This window comes from Monodelphis domestica, chromosome 3 (assembly GCF_027887165.1).
Source record: "Monodelphis domestica isolate mMonDom1 chromosome 3, mMonDom1.pri, whole genome shotgun sequence".
Taxonomy (NCBI): domain Eukaryota; kingdom Metazoa; phylum Chordata; class Mammalia; order Didelphimorphia; family Didelphidae; genus Monodelphis; species Monodelphis domestica.
The window spans coordinates 324,169,883-324,194,308 of NC_077229.1; the positions used below are offsets into that span (position 1 = coordinate 324,169,883).

The 24,426-nt window shown below is 35.9% G+C and overlaps 2 protein-coding genes across 4 annotated transcripts in view; one reads left to right on the forward strand and one right to left on the reverse strand.

Moving 5' to 3' along the window:
• Positions 1–10,614, forward strand: part of TERF1 (telomeric repeat binding factor 1) — a 43,091-nt gene extending 32,477 nt beyond the window's left edge. For both annotated transcript variants that reach the window (XM_007486972.3, XM_007486973.3), the window contains one exon: positions 9,402–10,614. In XM_007486972.3, coding sequence (XP_007487034.1) covers positions 9,402–9,578 — 177 coding nt within the window. In that variant the 3' untranslated portion in view covers positions 9,579–10,614. The remainder of the gene's footprint in view (positions 1–9,401) is intronic.
• Positions 10,615–18,616: 8,002 nt separating this feature from the next.
• Positions 18,617–24,426, reverse strand: part of SBSPON (somatomedin B and thrombospondin type 1 domain containing) — a 57,851-nt gene continuing 52,041 nt past the window's right edge. For both annotated transcript variants that reach the window (XM_001378353.4, XM_056824106.1), the window contains one exon: positions 18,617–19,546. In XM_001378353.4, the coding sequence (XP_001378390.1) occupies positions 19,429–19,546 (118 nt within the window). In that variant the 3' untranslated portion in view covers positions 18,617–19,428. The remainder of the gene's footprint in view (positions 19,547–24,426) is intronic.

Sequence of the window (24,426 nt, forward strand, 5' to 3'; positions counted from 1 at the left end):
AAGTTCACCTTTTGTAGTTACTTAACACCTTTTTGTAGTTAAAATCTAAAAATAGATTGTAACTTAAAATTCTAGCTTCACTATAAAGGAAGAGCTAAGTACCTTCATTGTTACAATCAAGAGATTACAATTTTATCTTCACAATAAAGAGCTAAGTATCTTCATTGTTAGGATCAGGAGATAGCTAAATCCAATCTTCATACCAGGCACTATGCAAAACATTGAGATCTATAAAGAAAGGCACCCAGCAGTTCCTGCTCTCAAGGAGTCTCGTGGGGGAAACAACAGGAAAACATCTATGTACAAACTAGATAATGTGGAGGGTGAAACATAATAGATGGAAGGTTAAAGGAAGGATCAGGAATGGCTTCCCACAGAAGGTTGGATTTTAACTGGGACTTGAAAGAAGACAGGGAGGACAGTCAGTGAAAATGAATAGAGTTGGAAGAAATGTGTGAAGAACAGCAAAGAAGGCCATTGAGAGTCACTAAATCCAAAGTACCTGGAGGTAAACTACAAAAAGACTTGGGAAAGTGAGAAGGGCCCAGGTTATGAAGGTCTTTGGACACCAACCAGAGAAGTATATTTGGTCCTGGAAAGAGCCATTGGAATTAATTGATTTGGGAGAGAAGGGGTTAGATGACATAATTCTAGAAAGATTAATTTGACAACTGAATAGAACATGGAATAGAATAAGGAGGGCTTCTGGCAGAGAGACTGAATGGCAGGCTATTGCAGTAATTGATCCAGGTGGGAGTTGAAGAGGGCCTGCACCAGGATGGTGGCAGTTTCAGAGGAGAGAAGTATATGGTACAAAGGTTAAATTGCCAGGCCTTGACAACAGATTGGATAAGAAGATAGATGATATCTAGATTATAAGCCTAGGTGATTAGGAAGTTGATGTTGCTTTGGACAGTATTAGGGAAGTCAGGAAGAGAAGAGAGCTGGGACATGCTAGTTTTAATATGTCCTCACAACATCCAGTTCTAGGTGTCCGAATAGTCCACTGGAAATGCAAGTCTGAAGATTTAGAGAGAGGTTAAGGCTGGATAAGTTGATCTGAGAAGGTATATTTTGCACTTCAAATATTAAAATCATATTTGAAATCACAATTTAGCATTATTATAATAGGATAAGCTTTAACATGATATCATTATGAAATTAATCTAGTGGATGAAGATGGTGTACAGGACTTCCCTGATACTGTTAATGAGAAGAGTGGAAGGGAATAACCATTTATATAGCACTTCCTATTTGAAATATTTCATTCCTGCAAAAATCCTGAGAACTGATAGGTGCTATTATTATCCACATTTTATAGTAAAGGAAAACTTTAGTTAAGGGACTTGCTCTGGGATCAAACAGCTAGCAAATGTCCAAAACTGTATTTGAATTCAGGTCCCCTGGCTGATACTCAAGCTGTGCCAGAGATAATTTGGGGCAACTAGCAGATAGAATACCAGGCCTGAAGTCAATAAGACTTTATCTTCCTGAGTTTAAATCTAGGTCTGACCCTTACTAGCTGTGTGACCCTGAACAAGTCACTTAACCCTGTTTGCCTCAGATGCCTCAACTCTAAACTGAGATGAGGAAGGAAATGACCACAACTACTCCAGTATCTTTCCTGAGAAAACCTCAAATGTAGTTATGAAGAGTCAGACACAAATGAACAACTACAAGAACTCCAGGCCAATATTCTTTCCATTGTGTCTTCAGCTGCCTCAAACAGTAGCACTAATACTTTCTAGTTTACACAGTTCTTTATGTACATGAGATAATTTTATCCTCACAATAAACCTGAGGAAATAGGTACGGTTATCTCCATTTTACAGATAAGAAAGTGAGACAGCCAAATCCTAAGTGCCAGAGCTAGTAAATTGAGACTAAGGCTGGATTTGAACCCAGGTCTTCTTGACTCCAAGTATAGTACATTGTATTTCTTGGCCTTCTAATTTATTATGTTTGGTGATTCTAAAGGGATGAGAGGGAACAAACTTTAATTTGATTTATCCAGATTCATGTAATGAACCGAACATTTTCACAAAGACCTATTTTAGAAACTCCTTTATTAGATCTTTCACAGACTTGCACACAAAGAAAGAAACTATTTTGTTTGGCTTAATAAATCCCTGTTATAATCAATAACATCAGGAAGCAAACTTTTAAAGTACTTACTATGTGCCAGGCCCTGTGCTAAGTGCTGGGGATATAAAGAAAGGGAAACAGTGGCCCCTGCTCTCACAGTCTGATAGGAGAGGAAGTAGAAGTAGAGGGAGAGAGGAAAGCAATAGCAGTCCATCCGTACCTTCTACTCTTATGTCATTATTATCCATCATTGTTATTATTCATAATAATCTTCCACAGATCTACCAAATGGGCTGCTAGTCTTCCTTTGGATCTCTTCCTGTTTTGTAGATAGATGCCATTGCAGTCATTGGAGTGCTCTTCTCTGCATTCTCAGTATTCACCACTTGAACAGCTTTCTTTGTCTTCTGCTCATAAATGTCCTTGATAAAATGCCTTTTAAGTTGCTTTGAGAACATAAGATAGAACACAATAATATACTTTAGCTTATTTATACTGACCATGTAATTTCTAAAGTCACCAGTCCTTTTTTATCCTTTGATCAGTTTTGTTCTGTGATGCACAACAATATAACATCACTTTTTAAAAAGGTGAGCCTTTGGAGGTAAGAAGCAAGTTGAGTTCTTGAAAATGTTGGTATGTTTCCTAAATATTCTACTTGCTACCTTACTCCTATTCATTTCTGAACCCAATACATTGTCCATCTGTGACAACTATCCAAGATATGTGATATTAGTAGACTAACAATCTCTTCAATAATAGTCTATAAACATTTATGAAGCACCTACTATGTGCCAGACTCTGAGCTGAACTCTAATAACACATTGATAAAAAGGCAGCCCTTCCTTTTAGGGAGTTTACAATCTCATGGAAGAAGACAACACAATAAGGAAGCTAAAGAGCAGAGATGAGGAGATACCTCAGACAGGCATAATGGAGAAGTCCCAAAATGGTTCAGCATGAAGAAAATAAGGAAATGCTCATAAAGCTGCTTGCCATAGATTGAGAAATAAACATCCTTTAGCCAGGAGGTTCTATAATATTCTAATGCTTTGTCAGCAAAATATTCAAAACAAAAACATGTGGAAATTTTCTCTATATTTTTTGAATTTTCTACCATCTGTCTGCCATGACAATTGTCATGGCAGTAGCAATCCATAACTTCTAATCTTGTGTGATTGGTGTTTACCTTTTCTACATTTTTCTTGCTGTTGATCACAATATGGAACAAAATTATCTTTGTGGTGCATTTTAAGGCTTAAGTTTTGCTCTGCTGAACCATTTTTAGAGGAGAAATAGACAGAAAAAAGCAGCAGGGCCCACATGACTACTAAAATGTGGTCAACCAGAAAATCATTTGTGAAGACCTGCCTAACTTCATTTTCATGGGGGGGGGTCAAGATGGTGGTTTAGAAGCAGCAAAAGTTAATTCCTCTGTGAAAACCCTTCCGCACTAATCAAAAACAAAGTGCTTCAAGGGGGACAGAAAACCAAATTCAACAAGACAGAGCTGCAGGGCCCTCCTGCTCAATTCAACTTAAAAGGTATGCAGAGAAGGTTGAATTCTGGGGTTTGAGGAAAAGAAAGAAGGAAGGGCCCAGGGCCTCTGCCCCACCTACTGTGCTGAGGTGGTGGAGGCCTCCAACCAGGACAGAGTGCCTTGCTACCACAACTACACCAAGCTCAGGGCTCTGACCACAGCTGGCCAGGAGGCAGCTGGGGGAGAGAAGCAGAGAAGAGGGCAGGCTGGTCGCAGGCTTCAACCACTACACCTCCATATTAGGCCTCTGCCTCTGGAAGTTTTGGCCTCGGGGCACATTCAGCTCTGCAGGTCAGTTCAACTAGCTTAATGCTGTTTATCAATAATGCTGAGAAGAAGCCTCCAGAGGGCAGAGAAGCTCAAGCACACACAGCTAAGAAACAACCAGAAGCGCAAATATACAAAATAGACAGAAAGCCAAACTCAACAAGACAGTCACAGGTCTCCTACTTGATTTAACCTGAAGGATACAGATAGAGTCTAATTCTCTAGTATAAGGGAAAGATCCAACACCCCTCCTTCACCTACTGCCCTGAGATCTGCAGTAGGAATCTGGCTGACTAGAATCCCAGGGTGAAGGCTGCAACCACCAACAGAGTACCTTGGTAACTTTATTTTCATATTGTGCATAGACCATAAAGGTTTGGTAAGATAAAATAGGTATTTGGGAGAATAGATGTAAGTTACTAATGTCATGCACTAGCAATGCCATTGCTTTCTCTATTTCCTAAGGAGATTAGTGGTAGCAAAACACTGGAAATCAAGGGGATGACCTCTAGAGCAGATTTTTTTTTTCAACCTCGGAAGAACTGCACGAGACAACGAAGAGTCAAATAGTAGAATTAAAAGAATTTTATATACAGCTACAGATTTAATATTTGAAGAATAATTTGTGGATATACATCTACAGAGAACACACTTAAAAGTAGAAACACAAAACACAATGTATATATATACATATTTGTTTTCCAGGTGATCCCTTCTATAGTATGGGTAAGGGAAGAAGAAACTAAGATACATGGAAATAAATTCTATTAATATAATTAAATTTTTTAAAGAAGGGACAAGGACTTATCTCTCTCTCATCTGCAATATGTTGGCATAAAATTGCATAAGATTACAGTCTACCTAATTGTCTTTTTACTTATTTTCCTCTTGTAATCATCATGGTTCAAGGTGAGATCACCAAGTTTGTCTACTTGAAATATTTCTTTTCATCTTTGGGACAATTGTGAAACCAACTTTACTAATGCATTCACCTAAGGAAATTCTCTGGCCCATTCTTCTGTTGCTACAATGTCATATGTTCTGAGTCCATTTATAGCAAGATGTTCAACATAGCCACAATTTAGTTCCCCCCAATGTGTCAATTTGTTCAATATCAGCAGTTAAATTAATGTCCCTATCCAGTTTGATTTTTAGCCCCACACTCCTCTCCATGATCCTCACTGATAAAGCTTAGTACACTGGGATTGAAAAGCAGTTTGTGTGTTCCCCACCCCACCCCTTCCTCCATGAGTCAATATGTCTAAAGAATTCATCACCCCATGGACATCCGTCTGTCAGGAACCTTCCTATAGTTGATTATAATGACTGTCGGTAGATTATTCTCTTGACGATCTGGTGCTCAGGGCCTTTCTTACTTGGTAGAAGTTAGCAGAATTTCCTGCTTCTGAATTATGGTGAAAACTCACAAGTTTTGTATTTGTTGTTATAAATATATTTTTAAAGACTTAGTATTTCTCATAATTAACCAGAATGTAATTTTCTAATGCTGAAAATAATGTTAGGAATAAAATAAAATTTTCCCTTGACCCATTTTTATATTAGAAGTATATAATTTCTGCCACCCTATTGTGACATTTCTCACTATTTTAGTAATATTTAATTATTTTTGTAATTTCTATTATACTTATTTTTTCTTGTTACACTTTTTTAAGAATCAGTTTTGTATATTGGGTACAAATTTGTGTATTTAGGATCAATATTGTATATTGTTCCAAGACTGAAGAGGAGGGATAAGGGCTAGGCAATTGGGGGGGGAGTGTAGGGGGGTTAAGTGACTTGCCCAAGGTCACACAGCTAAGAAGTATCTTGAGGCCAGATTTAAAAGTGGGACCAACTATCTCAAGGCCTGGCTCACAATCCACCAAGCCATATTACACTAGCTGCTCCCATATATTATACTCTTGATAGTTATTGTTATGCCATAAAATTTGTGCCATTAAGATTAAAGTGGTTGTGGGGAATGAAGGTTTCCAATTTGTTTGGGCCATGAAAAGGTTGTTTTGTTTTGTTTTTTAATCTTCAGAGTTGAGTTGACAGTATTCTTCTAAAAAGTAGTAAAGATGATAGAAATCTAAAAACAAATGAGAAGATTTGGAAAAACTATTCACAGTCCCTAATTTACCAGTGAGTTTTTTTTTTCCAAAACTATTGTCAAGTCAGTTATTTGGGACATGTTTTCTTTCTAGAAGTATAATCTACACATCTGTTTGTATATGTTATGCTAATCTTGCTTTATAGAGTTCCATCTTTGTTGTCAAAAACATCTTTTCATAGTGTGGGTAAAGGACTCTCAGGGGTGATGGGCATCCATAAATAACCTTTAAGGAGTCCATGAATTTAGATGGGAAAAACACATTCTTCAAAATAATCGTTTCCCCTTATAATTCTGTGCATTTAAAAACATTATTATAACAAGCATCAATAGGTTTCACCAGACTACAAAAAAAAAACCCATTCCATACACAAAAGACTACTTACCCTAAAACATTTTAAGTGTTCAATCAAAAACAGTAATGAAAAATGATTGAAAAAACTTGGTCTTATTATTCTCTTTCTATACCTGCTGAGATTTCATGCAGTAATAGTATTAAAATAACCCTAAAGGTGAGAAATAAAATAATTATTCACAATGATACCCTTCCAGTAGTTCTTGTCATAACAAGAAAGGAATTAGTTGACAGTCTATAGAGTTCATCAAATTCATCTATTAAATGTCTTTTCTTATTAAATATTTTTTCTTATAAAAGTTTTCTTTTAATTGATTTTCATTCATAATAAAATATTTGGTAAAATCATCACAGAAAAGGGTTTTAAAGTTTGTGTTAACTACTATATATAACCAAAACAAAAGGTCTAATTTTTGTTAGGAAATTATTGGTTTTATCAGTTCTCTTCCAATGAAGTTCATGGATTTTTTTCTATATGACACTTATTTATGTCATTCCATATATTCATCACAGTGGGCCCACCTGGCATGCTACTGATAGTTTTCCTCATTCTCTTGACATTGCATGGAAAACCTATTCTGATCCTTGGCACTTGTCAAATGATCAGCCCATCTTTTTTGCTTGTAAGTCTTTCTGATAACATACTTTAAATATTGCCATTCTTGATTAATAATAAGTGCAGCCCATGACTTGCCGCCATACATCATCATCAGATTACTTGTTTTTTAACTTGGGCTTTTTAATTGAAATACTTAATTCAGTTTGCTTTTCTCTCCTTTGTTTAGTTCTGGGGTTCTGCTTATTGTTCCAGATACTTCCTAATGGACAAATTCTGTGGATAGTTCATTCACTCATCTGCTGTAGTTTGAACAACAGAAATTCTTCCTCCACTTGTTTTCTCCAGTGTAGCTAGCTGGTCAGAACTCATGAAAGATTATTGATCTTTTTATGAGGCTAAGTTGTATTCAGGGTTTGAGCAATCTTCATTTTGTCATCCACAAGTAGCAGGAGCATATAAAGGACAGCCATCTCTAGGGAATATTTCTTTGATTTTTGATGTTATGTACTAGAATTTTTCCAGGATGGTGGCAAACACCTTTCTCAAGCATTCATCTGGTTTTTTATGCCTTCATTTCAGAGATCCAAGAGTCAATTAGCTCTGTTACATCTTTCAGGGAATCTTGTATGAATGTTTGTATATATTTTTAGCAGTTTAAAGCAACATCTTGCTCTATTGAATTATATTTTTAATAGCCAATAAACAACTCCTCTATTAGGATATTGTGTTCTTTACACCTTCCATTCTTTTCCATCTACAAAAGTCTGTAGTACAGTATCATTTACAAATCAAGCTTGCTCCCCTTTGATGCTTTCTTAATGCCTTTGATTTATATATAAATTCTAAAAAAAATTTGGAAGTAAGAAAGTGGTCCAATAGTTCAGTAGTAATTATTATTCTAGATACTTTTAAAATGTAAGTTTTTTTAAATGCCTCTGAATTCTTCCTCTTGGAAACAGAAAACCCCTCTCTCCTTACTGGTTTCATTAAAGCAATGAAGTTCTTTTAAAAAATACTCTTGTCTGTTACTGTTTCATTTTAGAGTACCATTCTAGTGAGGTAATATGTTTTATTCTCCATGTTTAGCCAGTTAGCCCTTTTCCAGCCTACCAATTTTTTTTTTAAACCCTTACCTTCCGTCTTGGAGTCAATATTGTGTATTGGCTCCAAGGCAGAAGAGTAGTAAGGGCTAGGCAATGGGGGTCAAGTGACTTGCCCAGGGTCACACAGCTAGGAAGTGACTGAGGCCAGATTTGAACCTAGGACCTCCCGTCTCTAGGCCTGGTTCTCAATCCACTGAGCTACCCAGCGGGCCCCTCCCCGGCCCCCCCAGCCTACCAATTTTTTGTAAACATGTTTGGTTGTTTCCAGGTAAAAATATATAGGAAGGAATTACTATAGATCTGGACTTACTAACAAGAGTACAATTCAAAGAATATTCTTTCATAATCACCCTTTCTAGCACTGAGAGAGAGCCTCTTAGCTAAAATGTGTGTATTGGTTACTTTAAGGATGAATATTTTTAGTAACTGATTATAAGATCTGTGAACACAAAATTTATCATTTTTTAAAAGAAATTCAATATAAAAGATCAGATTGCTTATTCTCTCAGGAAGAGGGGAGGGATAAGAGGGAGTGAAGGAAGGAAAGAGAATTTGGAACTCACTGTTTCTTTTTTAAAAATGAATGTTTAAAAAGTTTTTTTACAGGTGATCGGGGAAAGTGCCAGATAACAATATTTAATAAACTTGCTTTTGGTAAATTTTTTTATGCTTTTTCTGTTGATTGAAAATACTAAAAAATTTCTCATTTTTATTTGCTATGAATATTTTACCACATACAGAGGGATGGGATAAAGAAGGAGAAATTACATGATTTAAAATAGTGAACAATATGCCACTATTGAAATAATGAAATTAGTTCAATCCTTTGTTTTGAGTATTGAAAGTGAATGAATTATACTGTACTGTTTTTTACCAGAAGGAAAAATTTTGGCAGTTGCTTGAAGGCTTGATTTCTTAAATCTGTTTTATTGCTTTAAAAAGTAATCATCTTTGCTTTGGGTGGATCTGTAGCCAAAGATTACTATTTCTTCAAACAAGATTTTAAACTGTTCATTCCAAATATGAACCAAGAGATCATAAATGTTACATTTGTGATTTCAAAGATTATTTTCAGATTTACAATATAATTTGTTTTGTTTGAGTGTTTTGTTTTAAGAATTTTAAATGTAGAGCCCTCTGTTTTTTTTATTTTTAATCTACTACGGTCATGGTCTTTGTTGATTACAATAACAGTCAACATTCTTCCAACAATACTCTGCTGGAGGAATTACAGTTTCAATACATTTAGTCAAAATTTTTTATTGTAAAATTGTCTAGTTGAAAATGGATTGTAGTGGTGCAACATAGAATCTAGAAATACATATAGTAAAGAATTAAAAACAATAGTGTAAGCTTATTTCTCTTTATTTTTTTTTAAGGCATGGAGTTGGGATGAAGACCAAAAACTGAAATCAGGGGTAAGAAAATATGGAGAAGGAAATTGGCAGAGAATTCTCTCAAGTTACACATTCTTCAATCGAACAAATGTTATGTTAAAGGACCGGTGGAGGACTTTGAAGAAATTAGAACTAGTTTCTTCAAACAGTGGGAACTGAATATGTTTATAAAAGGTGGGTTAAATGAGGAAAAGCATCTAGATCAATTGGTTTGTTTAAAACACTAACAGTTGATGTTGTATTTTGAAATTTTTTAACGTTTTCGTGTGATAGTATATTTTTCTGTAAAAGAGAGTTGTTGGATAGACTTCTTAGTACTATGTCTTTTTTAACCATGCCACATACTTACTATCATTCTGCACAGTTTAATATGAAAAAAGTCTGGAAAAAAAAAACCTGCCAAACAAAATTTGAATATGTGAAGTCATTAAACAATAATGACCTGCTAAGATACAGTTGCTTGGCTTTATGGCATCAGTATGTCACTTATTCTCAAGCCTCATTGCTAAAATTATAAATATATAGTGTTACTTGTATGCATTGTATGTTTTCATATAAGGAGGAATGTAGAAGGGTAAAAATTGTACACCTAAAATAACATTGACAAATAAATTTTCTTTTGTGTTAGATTGTTTTGACTTTGTGCCAATAGACTTTTTAACTTTGATGTTAATCTTACCTTTTGTAATATAACATATGAAAATTACATCATAAATATCACATTCTGTTATTTTGTTATTTAACACGGTATCAGCCAAGTGTATGAGTTGTACTAGAAACACTTGAACTCTGATAGAACAAATTAGCGATTTTAATGTCACATATAAAAATTGGCTAGAATAAGTCTTAGAATCATTACTGCTTGTTTTGTTCACCTCAAACATTTTGTTCTTTACATCTTGGTCAAGGAATATTTAGAATTATATAATTGTCTGCATGAATGCACCAAATTGATTGGACTAGCTAGAATGTTTTTCTTTGTTAAATGATTAAAGTAGAAAAAAATGTCAAATTTATTTATAACAACTAGAATTGCCTTGCAAGTATTCGAGATCGAAGTTTGTAGACTGAATATGAGGAAATATTAGAATAGTTACGTCTGTATTTGTGTCTTCCATTTTCTATTTAGAAATTTAGTCTTGACGTTTTTGCTGTTGAAATTCTGTGTTACTAAATAAAAAGACTCAAATCCTCATTTTGTTGCCAAGTATTTCAATATGCAGAAATCCATATAGCTCCTAGGACTCTATTGATTGATTGATAAAACATCATTTCTTGACACTTTCTGCTCTAGCCAACTTAGATAATAGTATAGAATTAGACTCTTAACCTTTTGTTGTATCTTGGGATCCTTTGGGCAATTTGGAGCCGGTGGACTTGTCAGAATAATGTTTTTCCATGCATAAAGCAACAAGCATTTATTAAGTGCTTACTAAATACCAGACACCATGCTAAGCATATTTGCTAAAAATAAATTCAAGTAAAAAGGCAGTCTCTACCATCAAGCTTACTTTTTCATGATGGAAAACAATACTCAAAAAAAAAAAAGCTGAGGGGGCAGCTCAGGGTATGAGTCAGGCCTAGAGACAGGAGGGTCTTGGGTTTAAATCTGGCCTCAAACACTTCCTAGCTCTGTGACCCTGGGCAAGTTACTTAATCCCCATTGCCAAGCCCTTAACCACTGTTCTGCCTTGGAACCAATACACAGTATTGATTCTAAACCTAATTTTTACCATACTGTTTTCCAATTTTCCCAGCAGTTTTTGACAAATAGTGAGTGCTTATCCCCAACGCTGGGATCTTTGGGTTTATCAGACACTAGGTTACTGAGGACATTTACACCAAATCTATTCTGTTGATCCATCCTTCTATTTCTTAGCCAGGACCATATTGTTTTGATAATTACTGCTTTATAGTACAGTTTAAGATTTGGTACTGCTAGGCCACTATCCATCATTTTTTTTTCATTAGTTCCCTTGATATTCTTGACCTTTTGTTCTTCCAGGTGAATTTAGCTATTTTTTTTCTAGTTCTATAAAATAGTTTTTTGGTAGTTTGGTGTGGCATTGAATATGTAAATTAACTTAGGTAGGATTGTCATTTTTATTATATTAGCTTGGCCTACCCATGAATGTTTTTGCAATTGTTTAGATCTAACTTTATTTGTGTGAAAAGTGTTTTATAATTTTATTCATATACTTTCTGCATTTGTCTTGGCAAATAGATTCCAAAGTATTTTATATTGTCTAAAGTAATTTTAAATTAAATTTCTCTTTCTAACTCTTGCTGCTGAATTTCATTGGAAATATATAGAAATGCTGATAATTCATGTGGATTTATTTTGAATCCTGCAACTTTGCTAAAATTATTATTTCAACTAATTTTTAGTTGATTTTCTAGGATTCTCCAAGTGTACCGTCATATCATCCCCAAAGAAAGAAAGTTTCGTTTCTTTATTGCCTACGTTAATTCCTTCAATTTCTTTGTCTTCTCTAATTGCTACTGCTAGTATTTCTAGTACAATATTAAATAGTGGTAGTCTCTCGGTGATCGAGAATGACTATTGTCTTTGTGCATTATCATCTATTGATGTACCCTCATGTGGCTTTGGAGTCCAAAGGCTGAGGCGCACAGTTCGTGGCACACGGGGCATGGGATGCCAGTTGTTACGGGAGGTGCGGTTGTGGCCTGGTGTCGGCGTTCACGCGCAGCGGCAAGACGTCGACGTCGCTCATCTTCAAAGGTGGCGGCGGCACGGTTAATGTGGGTTCACCAGCTGCTTCTGTCAGAGGCAGCGAGTTCTAGTTGCTTTGGTGTCATGCCAGCCCACTTCAAGTTGGACTTTAGCTGATCCTTGAATCTTTTCTTTGGTCGGCCTTGTTTCCTGAGTCCAGCTGACAGTTCACCATAGAATACCTGTCTTGGTATTCGCTGTGGGTCCATGCGGATGACGTGTCCAGACCATCGTAGCTGGGTTTGGAGGACCAGGACTTCGATGCTGGTGGAGTTGGCTCTGTCGAGGACTTCCTGGTTGGTGATTCGGTCCTGCCATCGGATCCTCATGATTGACCAGAGAGAGCGTTGGTGGAACAATATTAAATAGTAGTGGTAATAATGGGCATCCTTGATTCACTCTTGATCTTATTGGGAAGGCTTCCAACTTATTCCCATTTCAGATGATACTTGCCTATGGTTTTAAATAAATACTGCTTATTATTTTGAGGGAAGGTTCTTTTATTCCTATATTTTCTAGTGTTTTAAATAGTGTTGTATTTTGTCCAAACCTTTCTGCATCAGTTGAGATAATCATGTGATTTCTGTTAGTTTGATTATTGATATGGTCAATTATGCTGATGGTTTTTCTAACATTGAACCATCCTTGCATTCCTGGTATAAATCCCACCTGGTCCTAGTGAATAAACCTTGTGATATATTGCTGTAGTCTTTTTGCTACTATTTTATTTAAGATTTTTTCATTAATATTTATTAAGGAAATTGGTCTGTAATTTTCTTTCTCTGGCTTTTAGTCTTCCTAGCTTAGGTATCAGCACCATATTTGTGTCATAAAAAAGAATTTGGTAGGGCTCCTTTGCTTATTTTGCCAAGTAGTTTGTATAGTATTGAGATGAATTGTTCTTTAAATTTTTGATAGAATTCACTTATGAATCCATCTGGCCCTGTGGAATTTTTCTTGAGGAGTTTATTGATGGCTTGTTCAATTTCTTTTTCTGGGATGGGTTTAAATTTTAAATATTCTATTTCCTCTTTTGTTAATCTAGGCATTTTGTATTTTTGTAAATATTCATCCATTTCACCTAGATTATCATATTTATCGCAGTATTGATTCTAAAACAAAGGGTAAAGGTTAAAAAAGGGGCAAGGGGAGAAGACAAAGAACCTGAAAATGAGGGAACATACCCAAGCCAGAATATTGTATCAGCATAATCAGCAGTTTTAGGAAATAGATGATTTAAGTTTGTGGCATATTAAGTTTAAAGTACTAATATTTCCATGTAAATATAAAACATAGTTGGGTAAAAACAAAAAATTCTATCATTTATGATAGTTCCCTAGGTGACACAGCTATATGAATGGGTGAGCTTGATAAAACATTAGAGGGGCTCTGTCTGAGGATAGAACCATATTTTTACCCTGAGGAATCTCCACATGGATGTATCTTTGCCACCTTAAAAATAAAAAATACACAATAATCTGTTCTCCAACAAAACTTGCCCCTGATCCCGTCACCACTGTTTCTAAAGCAATGGCACCATCTATTCCACCAAAGCTTGAAATCTCAATGTTACCTAGTTTTTTCATCTTTCTTCCCATACTGCCTTCCTTCTTCCCAACCCAATCAATGGCCAGATTCTGATTATTCTACAAAGAAAATAACTCTTTAGACTCCCACTCTCTTTTCATATTGCTTTTATCACTGCTTACATTATAATAATCTCATTTCTTCCATTCTCTCCCTTGTTCAATCCATCCTTTACAGGAATAGCAGTAACACTCTGGACATTATTAACTTGTATGCCTTTTTTGCACCTAAGACAACCTTTGGATTTCAGAGGGGAAGAAGTTTTATATTAAGATTGAAGCTACAACATGCTTCTTCACTCTTTGAATTAGATGGAGACAAGTTCTTAGTTTTTCTGCAAGCAAACATTTTGGATAGTGGAGCAACTAAGTAAAGTAACCTAGGCACAGTCCGGCAGAAAAAAGTGAACATACACACTTGTGCGGTGACTATTAAACATTAGTGTAGGGAGGAGGTAGGCCTTTTTCCTTGGAATACTGGATTGAGTATGTGTGCTTTCAGGCTTGGGTCAGAGGCTGGCTCCCATCAAGGATTCTTGTTTAGATAAACTCAACTAGTAATTGTTCTGTAATGTCTCACTTCCATATTTCCATCTCCCAAATCTAAATGATCTCCCTTTAACATTTTTGCCTGTTGGAAACCCTTTTCTTCCTTAAAGATCCAGCTCAGATGCAACCTTTTAAAAGAAACTTCTCCACATTTCAACTCCCTTTCTGAAAGCAAATGCTTTTCATCTTTCTTGACACACTTTAGGTCTTGTGTCATGCTCATTTGTGTACATGTCCCATCTCCCTCACTTCCTAATTAGTCCTTAAGCTCATTAAAGACAGGGACTGATTTTTCCCCCACTTTAATTTCCTACCACCTAAAATAGTGCCTATATATAACACTTTTGCTTTTGTATTTGATCGAATTGGTCTGGGGAGGGGTGGAGGAAATGGCAAAAGAGACTTCAAATATGAAGAAGAACAGAAAGACACAAACTGTAAAAATGAAGGGAGGAAAAAATTAAATTAGAGATAGCAGTGTTGTATATTGGCAGCCAAATAAAGAACAAAGTCAAGGGAAAAGAAGGCTGAGAAACAGTTAGGGTATTTGCCAAAAGAAGGCTTTTTTCAAGAGCACAAGTTCAATTTAGTAATAGGTATAAAACAGATCTGCTTGGAGGAGGGGAGGCAAGGGAAATGACTCAGCTATTGAGCAAGCAGAGTGAGTAAATATACTATTTCTAGGCTTTGGTTGTAGAAATGATGGGAAAAAATTGCATTGGCTGATTGTTTGAAAGAAGAGCTTTCTAGAGATTATAAAGTTTAGGAATTGGGGAACAATCAAGAGGCACTGAAATTGTGTTCCAGGCACTGTAGCTTGGGGATTTGTTTAAATATCAGTATAAGGTAGAGATGGAAAAAGATCAGAGAAATCAAATGAGAGCAGAAAGCTGTAGAAACAGTGTGGGATTCCAACTAGGTAAGTGGTGATTAAATCAAAAGAAATAAAGAATGATTGCCTACTATTTTACAATTTTTGCGCAAATGAAACTAATGCAGCTAAAATTATAAGAGAATGGAGAAATTGGGGGGAAATCTTTGCATCAGATTTCCCTGATGAAGGTCTCATTCCTAAGCTATATAGGGAACAGAGTCAAATTAATAAGAATAACAACTATATCCTAGTTGTTAAATGGTCAAAAGATATGACAAGGCATTTTGCAGAGGAAGAAATCCAAGCTATCAATTGCCATATGAACTCTAAATCACCAGTAAGGGAAATGCAAATTAAAACAACTCTCAGATACCACAACTCACACCCATTAGATTGACTAAATTGACAAAAAAAGATGGTGAGAAATATGGGAAGGACTATAGGGAAGCAAATTCTTTCATAAAATGTGGATCTCTGAACTGCTACAACCATTCTAGAAAGCAATTTCAAATTGTGCCCAATAAGCTAATAAACTCTGTGGATATCCTTCAACCTAGCAATTCCACTACTAAGTTTGTACCCCAATGATACCAAGAGAGAGGGGGAGAGAGGGAGGGAGAGAGACATAGAGACAGAGACAGAGACAGACACAGAGAGAGAGAGAGAGAGAGTGAGAGAGAGAGAGAGAGAGAGAGAGAGAACACCACATATATGTACAGAAATATAACAGCTTTTTTGTGTTGGTAAGGAATTGGGAATTGAGGGGATACTCATCATTTGCAGAATGACTGAACAGGTTTTGGTATAGGAATGTATAGAATGCCATTGTGGTGGAAGAAATTATAAAGAGGCTGGTGTCAGAAAAAACTGACAAGATTTATACGAAATAATACAAAGTGAAATAAACAGGACCAGAAGAATAACTTATACAGTAAAAATATTGAAAAGATAATCATTTCTGAAAGGCTTCGGAACTGATCAACACAATGGCCAATCAAAATGTCAAAAAACTCATGATGAAACATGCTTTCTGCTTCCAGAGAGAGAAGTGATAAGTGCCTGACAAAGCATATTTTGTTTTCTTCCTTGCTTTTTTGGGAGGGAGCGAAGTAGAGACATGAAGGAGGAATCTGTTTTATATAATTACATATTTGTAATGTTGTTTTTGTAATGTTTTGAATTTGTAATGTTTGGTTCCTGACTAAAACACCCCTCTCTGGTCCTTATTTATTGTCTTCCCCTATTAGAAAGAAATATCCTTGAAGGCCAAGACGTACGTGGGTTTTTTCCATCCCTAGCACCCAGCATGATGCATTCTTTTCTCCAGGAGGTTGATTCCGCCAGTCTACTCTTTTTTTCTAGATGTTAGCCTTTCCCTATATATTTACTTCCTGCTGTCTACAAACAGATCCAGGTCTCTTTCCTTAATCAAAAAAACCTTAACTTGACTCTTCCATCCCCTCAAACAATTATCCTGTTTTTCTCTTCTCTTTTAGTCAGACTCCAAGAAAAACTCTATATTTGACTTCCATTTCCTGTCATCTAACTTCTCAAACCCTTGCAATCTGATTTCCTACCTTGTACTCACCTGAAACTGCTCTCTACAAAATTACTTATGATCTCATTAATTGCTAGATTTAGTGACCTTTTCTCAATCTTTGTCTCATTATATGTACACTATAAGCATTCTCTGACAGCTGGGTGGTTCAGTGGTTTGAGAGCCTCTGTCTAGAGACAGGAGGCCCTGGGTACAATTTGACCTCAGACACTTCCTAGCTGTGTGACCCTGGGTAAGTCATTTCACACCAGTTGCCTAGCCTTTACCGCTCTTCTACCTTGGAACCAATAACAGCATTGAAAAATTAGATATTCTAAGATGGAAGATAAGGGTTAGTGGTTTTTTTGTTTGTTTTTGTTTTAAGGGAAAAAAATCAATTCCCTCCTTGCTAGGTTTTTATGGCATTGCTCCCTTTATCCTCCTACTGTCTCATAATGTCCTCAGTATCTTTTATTAATTTTTTTCCTCTTTCCTCTTGTCTCATTATTTTTGCTTGATCTAGGCAACCCTCTGCAGGTTCTCTTGCTTTCACCCTCAACTCCCTCCCGCCCCCCCATTTCTCAACCCTTTTTCTAGTTTTCCATAACTTATGCTTTAGCGAAGCCTTGTGTTATACAATTCTTTCTTTTTTCCTTTCATTTTTCATATTCAGTTAAGTGGTTAATTCAAAATTCCTCTCCTGTCCTCTCCTACTTTTTTAAGCCATTTTCGTTTACTGTGCCTTTTTCTTTTACAAAAGCTGTTTATTGATATCTTTTGTTTTTACATTGTTCTTCCCCTTTCCCCCCTCCCTACAAAGAGCCAACTCATGTAACCAAGTATTTTAAAAGGAAAAAACAACTTATCCCAGTGAATACATCTTAAAAAAACAGAAAATTATGCTTTGTTCCATACCTACAGACCAAATGTCTTCTTCAGGGCCATGTTCTTTGTAATTCTATAACTTTCGCTCTAAATTGCTTTGTGGTTCTTTTTCCATTTACATACTGCTTAACTCACTCTTATCAGTTCATATAAATTTTCCCTTTCTTTGTAGTCATCATTCATTGGACACTTTTTTACATAATAATATTCCATTATACATTCATGTTTATTATACATTATACATTCACAATTTGTTTAGACATTCCCCAACAGGTGGGTATTTTCTTAAACCTTTTCTAAAAAGGATTTCCGTTTTCTTACTTTTCTTTTCTGCCCTTCAAGGAAAGTACTATTGTTATCCTCATTTTATAGTTGAGGAAATTGAGATAAACAGAAATGAAGTGACTTGTCCAGGGTCACACAACCTGTACATATCTGATTCTGGACTTGAACTTAGAGCTTCCTGATTCTAGGGCGAATGCCCTGGACTAAATATAAATAGTCTTACAGAACCAAAACCCCAAAACATAAACCCAAATAAACAAGTAAAAAATCATATACTTTCATCAACATCAGAATTCGATTTTTAAATGTATAAAATAAAGTACATAGGATTGCAAAAGAGACCAATTCCCTTTAAATACAGTTAACTTTTTTTTAAGTGCAAAAATCTACGATAAGAATCCCTGTCAATGGCAGAATTCAAAACTTTTATATCCTGCTACCCCATTCTGTGACATTAAGTAATTTAACCTCTTCATATCAGTTTTCCAGGCAGCATTTACTTCCTTGTGTATTTGTCATAGGTCCTGCTTGAAGGATTTTTTCTTTTTGAGCCTCAGCTCCTATCCACAGGACCTGGCAAAAAGTAGGTACGTAATGCATTTTTAAACTGATCTGAATAAGAGATAGTAATATAGCGTCAGTTTCTTCTGAGGTAATAGTAATAATAGTTATTGTGAATGAATGGGCCATCAGCCCTCTGCAGACTCAACTCTTTCTCCCTTCTCCCAAAGAAAACCATGCACAAGAAACAAAAGTAGTATTTTTATTTCAACTTTTAAACAGGATCTTTTCAAATTTTTAATGATAAAGCAGTCACATCAACAAGCAAGGTCCCATGGTTTAAACCCTCCCTGAGGGAGTTCTGAGATATTTTCAAGACACTGAATTCTTAGAGTTGAAGTGTTCTTGGATACTAATGGGAGTGAAATTCTACAAGCAACATAATTAAGCCACTCCTAAATTTTCTTAACTCACTATTAAACGTACATTCTATTGACCTTCAAATGAACATTGATTGCTCTTGTCTACCAATCATTAGTCTCCTTTTACTTCCTGCAATGAAAATTTTATCAGAGGAGCAACCATTGTTATAAAGTGCTTATGAAAGATTAACTTAATCTGTCTGAAAAGTTTTTGAAAATAAGAACAATATTTAGTAGGAAATAATTATTTAGGAAACACAAATGGGATTTTTGACATGGGGGGGTAAATCTTATCATGACTTGAATTATAAAATACCCTTAATGGATAGGGGATACAGTAGTTTCGATGTAATACAAATATATGTCACATGTGTCTCTGAGGGCATCCCACAGAAGGAAAAGACCTAGCATAGACTTTAATTCCAGCTGAAAAGCAGCAGTCCTGTGGGATAGTCACCTACTTTGAGACATGGATTCTATGCCACATTTCCCTTCTTTATTCCTTTATTTTCTTCAAAGCATGGCAATTAAATGTTTAGCACACACAGTAGATAATTTTTTATGGTTTGTGAAATGTGTTAAGTGATCTTTATGTTATTAAAAAACATTCACAATTTTTAAAAAATTGCTTAAACTCTAAATAAAAATGAAGCTGTGCACAGCTGGGCAGGAGCAATGGTCTACTCGCCGAACTTTTTTCCATGTTCCTTGGCATCGAGGATTACCAATAGCTTGCCAATGAAGAGTCTGATTTCTGAAATGATATTTCAAAAAATATGTCACTAAACCAGGTCAAAGTAGATGTTATCAAATAAACATTATTTGCAAAGTTGATTATTTTTGTTCATTGAAAGCTGAATTTTTAAACATCCACATATAGATTTTATGCTTTCTGGATTAGCTAAGGAAAAAGATTTATTCCTTGACCAGCTCCTTACTTCTTAGCACATTCTTTTGACTCCTACACTCAACCATCTGGCCATTCGATACAGGAGTACAAATCAACATTAGTGGTAGCCTGAACAAACCATTAGCCTCTTTAATTAAGTTGATTTTGTTGGGGTTATTTGTTTTTTCTTAGGTGGTGAGTGTTGGAGGAAGCTGAGGAAGAAGGCAAAAAGGAAAAGTGAGTATGGCTAGGCAAGGCTTTGGGGCTCCAAGGGTCCTGGCAAGAGCCCTGAAGAACCTCTCCTCTAAATTTCAAAGATCAAAGAGGCCTAATACAGGTCAGTATAGGAACTCCAGTGGTCCAGGATAAGTTCAAACAGGGTCACCAAGCATAGCATAGCCTTGACCTAGCACAAGCTACAGTTCAGTACTAAGGCTTGGAAATATGAGTGACCTGAAGGAGGGAAAAATCACTCCAAAGAATTATAATACATTCCCAAATACCTAAATATACCTAAATATCCAGCCTAGAAAGATGGAGTGTAATGTGCTAAAAAATGAAAGCATAGACTCACAGGCAAAAAAAGTTTCTATAATGACTTCATGAATACCTAGAAGAAATGAAGCAGAACATAAACGTGAAATAAAAATTATTAAAGAGATTTTTGGAAGAAAAATAATTACCTTAGAAGAGAAAATGGTAAACTTATTCAAGTAATGGACTCTGTAAAAATTATAACTGACCAAGCAAAAAAAAAATGACACCATGAGACCATAACAAATAAAAACTGAAAAAAACAGAATATATAAGATATCTGATATAAAAAGAACTCAGCTGATTTCCTAGCCTTTAGTATTAATTCTAAGACAGACAATACAGGTTTTTAAAAAAAGAACTTAGTTGGAAATCTTATCAGTCAAATGGATGATTTCAGAATCACTGAACTTCTTATAAACAATGATTTTTTTTTTTTTTAGGAAAGCCTCAACATTACTATTTTAAGAAATCACAAATAACAAAATTGTCTAGCCCTATTATAGGCCAAAGACAGTGAAAGTCATTTCCTGAAAGAATTCCCAAAAGGAAGAGTCTCAGGAATATTAGCCAAAAAATTTTCCATGGCAAAGAAAAAATAACGCAGGCAGAAAGAAAGGAGTTTAAGTCCAGAAAAATCAGTCAAGATCACAAAAGTAGTAGTACCTAATACTATTAAAATGCTTAAATATAACATTGTCAAAGAGATGTCACAAAGATAGTGAAATAACAAGAAACAGTATAGTGAACTTCCCTCCCCCTAGCAGCACCCCCTTAAAAAGAAAAAAAACTCCAAAAAGATGTTGAAAAAGCACCAGTCCAAATTCTGATGGGGCAAGTGAGTGAATCATTTTTCCAGTCCAGGTTTGCACAGGGAAAAAGAAAGACTGAAATATTAGGAAAGGTATCTTTCCTGAAATAGTATATTCCCAGCTAGGTATATTATAGTATATTCCTGGTGCTAGAAATATAGTATAATAGTATATTCCTGGTGCTAGAAAAGCTTGTTGTACATCAGGGCAAAATGATGTCCCAGACCCCTACCTGGGCATCTCAACAGGAACTGGTACCAAATGGCAGTTTTGTTGCTCATGATACAGTGCCTGGTTACAGATCCAGGGTGGATTGAAGAATCTTGCTCCTGAAAACCCCTAAGCAAGGGAAGCTGTCAGGTCTATTACTGTGAACTAGCAGAGCTTCCCAGACGGCTCAGTCAAGCAGAAGTCTATTGTTGCTAAGAATTAAACCCAAGTCAGGAACTTGCAGAACTGAAATGGGATATATTGGGAGTGAGTCTGGGGCTCGGGAGTTTTTTCCATTGACAAGACCTCTTTGGGAGTATTCATCTGTCCCCAAGATCCTAAAATCATATAACACTCAATACCCCTAAGTAAGTGGCAACAAAACCAACCCTCATTCCTGTGGAAGTACACAGAGCCCAGCCCTAACATGTGAAGTAAATGGATATAAATATATATGCATATACATATACAATATGTGAAGTCAGGAAGGAGACTAGAAGAAAGACCAAAAAGAAAAATAGTCTCGTCATGAAAATTGTGTCAGTGATGCTAAAGACAGAAACCCAGAATAAGAGAATTACTCCAAAACATTTATAAGCAAAGCCTTAAAAACTTAAACTTTGGCAGAAAATAAACTAGAATTCCTGGAAGAGATGAAGCAAAAAAATATTTTTAAGTTTTACAATGTCTTTATAAATTAAATGATAACTCTAGAGGAAGGATTGGGGGGGAAATGAGTGATGAGTGAAAAAAATGGAAAGGGAATTAACTTGACACAAAGAGGTAGAAAACCTTGTTGAAACAAACTTCTTGAATCAAGTAAAAACCAGATTCCATGAGACAAAAATAAATGTTAAAACATAGCATAGTTAAAAAACTGAAAAATAGAAGAAAATGTAAAGTTTCTCAACAGCAAAAACAATTGACCTGAAAAACAAGTTATGAGAAAAAATTTTAAGAATCATTGGACTATCCCCAATAAATCTGACAATCTAAATGAGATTAATATTTTCAAAAATATAAATGGTGCAGATCAGCAAAAGAGAATACTTAATCCCATCTCAGAAAAGGAAATTGAATGAGCCATTAATGAACTCCCTAAGAAAAAATATTCAGAGAGGATTTCTGGGGGTGGAGCTAAGATAGAGGAGTAACTAGATGAGCTAAGATAGAGGAGTAACTAGAAGAGCAGCGCCATGAAAATCGCCACCAAATGAATAAAGGAGTGAAAGAACAAACAAGGAGACGAGAGTGGAAAAACCCAAAAGGTAGGCAGAGACCATCTGGGGAACTGGGGTGAGAGGGGAGCACAGCTAGCAGGAGGCTATAGCAGAGACTTAAGAGCAAACCACAATCTCCTTACCCTACCCCCACATGTTCTCAGCTTAAGCCCCGTCTAAGGGGCAGGCCCTGAGGTCCTACTGGGGCAAGTAGTGATTCAAACCCCTTGAAATTTCAAACCAGTGGAGAAGTCTGGAGTCCCAGCCCATGGCAACCTGGGTTGAAGGGGGCTGATCTGTGTAGGCCCAGAGCAAAGTCAGGAATCCCAGTCTGGGTTTGGGGTGAGAACACAGTTCTCAGGGGGAGCCTACCCAGGATCTTTTTGCCCAAAACTAAGGTTGGGATGCCAAAACAGGGCAATCAAAGGTGTGCCTAATTGAATTAAAAAAAAAAAAACTTGAGGCCAGGTCTGGGGCTAGAATTTGATCAAAACCTGACCTGATCAAGTTCAGACCAAGAACAAAAGCTTACACCCAAGCCTGAGGAAAGTCTTTAAGCTAGCAACATCTCAAGGGTCAATTGAATAAACCCCAGTGCGGGGACAATCAGAACTCTCAGCCCCCCCCCCCCATCTGATAAACTAGTAACAACCCAGAAAATAAGCCAAAAATAGCATCAATGAAGGACTGAAGTTTAAGAGGGTATCCCAACTTCCCAGAAAACAGAGCCTACCAATAATTAGATAGGAAAAAATGAGAAAACAACAACAAAAAGACAACTGTAAAGAGTTTTTGTAGAGACAGAGCAAGACACAGAAGGGGATAGCTAAAGCAAAGGAAAAACTCAAAAGTCCAAAAGAAAAATAAGGAATCAACAAAGTCTGGAAGAGCTCAAAAAAGACTTCAAAAACCAATTATTAGAGGTAGAGCAAAACTGGGGAAGAGAAATGAAAGTGATGCAAGAAAAAAGGAAAGTGATTCAAGAAGAAAAGAAATGGGCCAATTGAAAAACGGAGAACCAAAAACTTGACAGAGGAAAACCATGTCTTAAAAATCAGAATGGACCATCTAGAAACTATGATTTCATGAGAAATCAAGAAACAATAAAGCAGAATCAAAGGAATGGAGGAAAAAAACAGGAAAACATGAAATATCTTATTGAAAGAAGAACTGACCTAGAAGATAGATCTACGAGAGACAATCTGAAAATTATTAGACTACCTGAAAGGTACAATAATGAAAAAACCTTGGCTATCATATTACAAGAAATTGTCAGAGATCCTTGAACAAGAAAATAAAATCGAAATGGCAACAATTCACAAATTCCCTCCAGAAAGAAATCCTCAGCTGACAACTTTTAGGAATGTAATAGCTTAATTGAAGAGCCAACAAGCCAAGGGAAAAAATACTTCAAACAGTCATTCATTTACCATGGAGCTACAATCAGGATTACTTAGGACCCAGGGTCCCCTACATTAAAGGATCATAAGGCATGGAATATGATATTCAGAAAGGCAAAAAGATTTGGGTTTATAATTTGAGTATATTCTTTCCAGGGTGGGGGAGGGGAGGGATAGACATTCAATAAGATAGATTTCCAAGCATTCCTGAGGAATAAGCCAAACCTAAACAAAAAATCTGAAGGCCAAATATGAGACACAAGAGAAGCCCAGAAAGGTAAATAAGGAAGAGAAAATTTAAGGGACTCATTAAGTAAGGTAAAAGTGTTTATATGTCTGCATGGAAAGAGGATCTCTTTAATTCTCAAAAATTACTCTTAGTAGTAGACAAAATAGAAGGAATTTACTTAGAGGGTGGAGAAGCTGATGATATATTTATGCATATGAGTGACATAAAAATTAAGAGCTGAAGGAGGGTTGCACTGAGATAGAATGGGGTAAATTATATAACATAAAGAGGTGAGAAAAATCAGTAGAGAGAGGGGAGGATAAAGATGATGACCGGCAAT